The 2,500-nt window shown below is 46.3% G+C and overlaps 1 protein-coding gene across 1 annotated transcript in view; it reads left to right on the top strand.

Moving 5' to 3' along the window:
• Positions 1-2,500, top strand: part of usp34 (ubiquitin specific peptidase 34) — a 76,630-nt gene that overhangs the window by 52,697 nt on the left and 21,433 nt on the right. Inside the window, exons 44-48 of the mRNA XM_061233017.1 lie at positions 161-217; positions 670-747; positions 1,044-1,138; positions 1,638-1,810; positions 2,465-2,500. The exon at positions 2,465-2,500 is cut by the window's right edge and continues 115 nt beyond it. Of these exons, the coding sequence (XP_061089001.1) occupies positions 161-217; positions 670-747; positions 1,044-1,138; positions 1,638-1,810; positions 2,465-2,500 (439 nt within the window). The remainder of the gene's footprint in view (positions 1-160; positions 218-669; positions 748-1,043; positions 1,139-1,637; positions 1,811-2,464) is intronic.

Below are 2,500 nucleotides of genomic sequence, written 5' to 3'. Positions count from 1 at the left end.
GTAAACGATTTGATTTTAGGTTTTACGTCATTGTGTACCAGTGGCGTGTATGTTGATCAAATGTTGATCAATTTCCCCTCCAATCAATATCCCTTTCACATCCTCACAGGCCCGTTCGTTCTGGTGCTTTCTTTGAGTGTCGTTTTTTTGTGTCTTTCAGAAAAACACGGTGAAGACGCTCTTTGGGGGGGTCATAACCAACAACGTGGTGTCTCTGGTGAGGAGCCACTCTGCATCAGTGTGTTTCAGGATTCTGCCTGGGTTGATAGTTCTATGTGTGGGTTTTGCTGTGTCTGTGCGTGTGTTTGCGTGCGTGTGTGTATGTCTGTGTGTGGTTTTACAGCGCGGTAAACTGTGTGTGTCCACATGTGCGTGTGCGAGTATAAGAGCTGGTTTAGGTTGTCATCTAAGCTGTGTGTGTGTGTGTGTGTGTGTTTGTATGTGTTTCTGTCTGTGTGTGTGTGTGTCTGTGTGAGACAGTGGTGTGTTGCTCTAATGGATACGTGTGTGTGTTGCTCTAATGGATACGTGTGTGTGTTGCTCTAATGGATACGTGTGTGTGTTGCTCTAATGGATACGTGTGTGTGTGTGTGTGTGTGTGTGTGTGTGTGTGTCTGTCTGTGTGAGACAGTGGTGTGTTGCTCTAATGGATACGTGTGTGTGTTGCAGGACTGTGAGCACGTGAGTCAGACAGCAGAGGAGTTCTACACGGTCAGGTGTCAGGTGGCCGACATGAAGAACATCTACGTGAGTTTCCTCCCAGCGCGTGTGCATGGGGCGGGGGGGGGGGGTGTGTGATGCTCTGCCTCCTTAGGGGGGGTCAGTAAATTTCCTAATGCCCATCTACAGCCTGTTTACTCGCCTCTGTTTCTCAGAAATGTTTTCCAGCCTGGATTCTGCTTAGTTTAGTCTATTGCGGAAACTAATTAAGACATAAGTTTAAAATAGACGCAGTCCTTCCTAAGGACAACACCTTTACAGTATGAGTAGTTTATTTCCGATGCGTTGAACACCGTGTTGAACCATCAGTGTCTGTTTTTCAGGAGTCGCTGGACGAGGTGACCATCAAGGACACCCTGGAAGGGGACAATATGTACACCTGCTCCCAGTGCGGGAAGAAGGTCCGGGCCGAGAAGAGGTGGGTTTTGGGAGGCATCGGTCACTCGGTCATCAATGCGGTCTTGAAATAATTTGAATTAAATCTTTTAATTTTATAGTGTATTACGCAATGGAGCGGTTTCACACAGTGGAAGTCCCCCAGTATCAGATGCACTATGCTAAATGCGATCACTCCGCTTAATGCCAAATCTATGCATCATGCTAACACTGTGCTAAATGCTAACACTACCCTTTATGCTAACACCATGCTAAATGCTAACACTAAGCATCATGCTAACACCGTGCTGAATGCTAACGCTAAGCATCATGCTGACACTGTGCTAAATGCTAATGCTACATGTCATGCTAAAGCTACACTTCATGCTAACACTGTGCTAAATGCAAACGCTATGCTTTATGCTAACACTGTGCTAAATGCTAACGCTAAGCATCATGCTAACATTGTGCTGAATGCTAATGCTAACCATCATGCTAGCATTGTGCTAAATGCTAACGCTACACTCCTCCCTCCTCCCCAGGGCCTGTTTTAAGAAGCTCCCGCGCATCCTGAGCTTCAACACCATGCGCTACACCTTCAACATGGTGACGATGATGAAGGAGAAGGTCAACACCCACTTCTCCTTCCCCCTGCGGCTGGACATGACGCCGTACACCGAGGACTTCCTCATGAGCAAGAGCGACAGGAAGGAGGGTACGCAGCCAATCAGGGGCCGGAGTCTCTAAACTGGGCCCTGCAGTAATTGGACGGTGGATTGGACAGTGTTCTGCGATTGGTCAAAAGTTCACATGGCAAAATGCATTTTAGTGCTATAATAAGACCTAAAGGGCAGAAGCAGAATAAGCCTAGTCTGAGACTAAATTCAATATCGAATGGAGATTCTCCATACAAAACTCAATTTAGTCCAGGACTAAGCTTAACCTGTGTCCATGAAACCGGCCCAAAATCTTTTTTTTTTCCGAAGTAGAAAATACTAGCTTGTTGATGTTTTGTTTGGCGAGTGAAATGTTATTATTCCATTGGGAAATCTTGAAATTAGTCAAACTGTCTTACCTCATTGGCAATATTTTCATCTTATTTAGCAAAGAAGTAAAAGAGAGAGAGGATTTTTCCAAATTCTTGTTATTGGTTTCTGCTGTGAACAAACACTGCTTTCTGCTTTGTGTGGAAATCTCAAGAGTCTGCTGTCTGTCCTGTGATTTAGTGAATTTGATCGCATCTGATCTCTGTTGCCCATCTGATCTGCGGTTGGCTAAAAGCTCACCGACTCTGTGCCGTCCGTTCTGTGATTGGCTAAAAGCTCACCGGCTCTGCGCCGTCTGTTCTGTGATTGGCGGGGATGCGCAGGGTTCCGGGAAGACGGGGAGTCGAAGGTGGCCGAGA

The sequence above is a fragment of the Conger conger genome, chromosome 2 (assembly GCF_963514075.1).
Source record: "Conger conger chromosome 2, fConCon1.1, whole genome shotgun sequence".
In the NCBI taxonomy this organism is placed as follows: Eukaryota; Metazoa; Chordata; class Actinopteri; order Anguilliformes; family Congridae; genus Conger; species Conger conger.
Note: the sequence above shows the minus strand (reverse complement) of the source record. Positions and strands in the feature narration are given on the sequence as shown.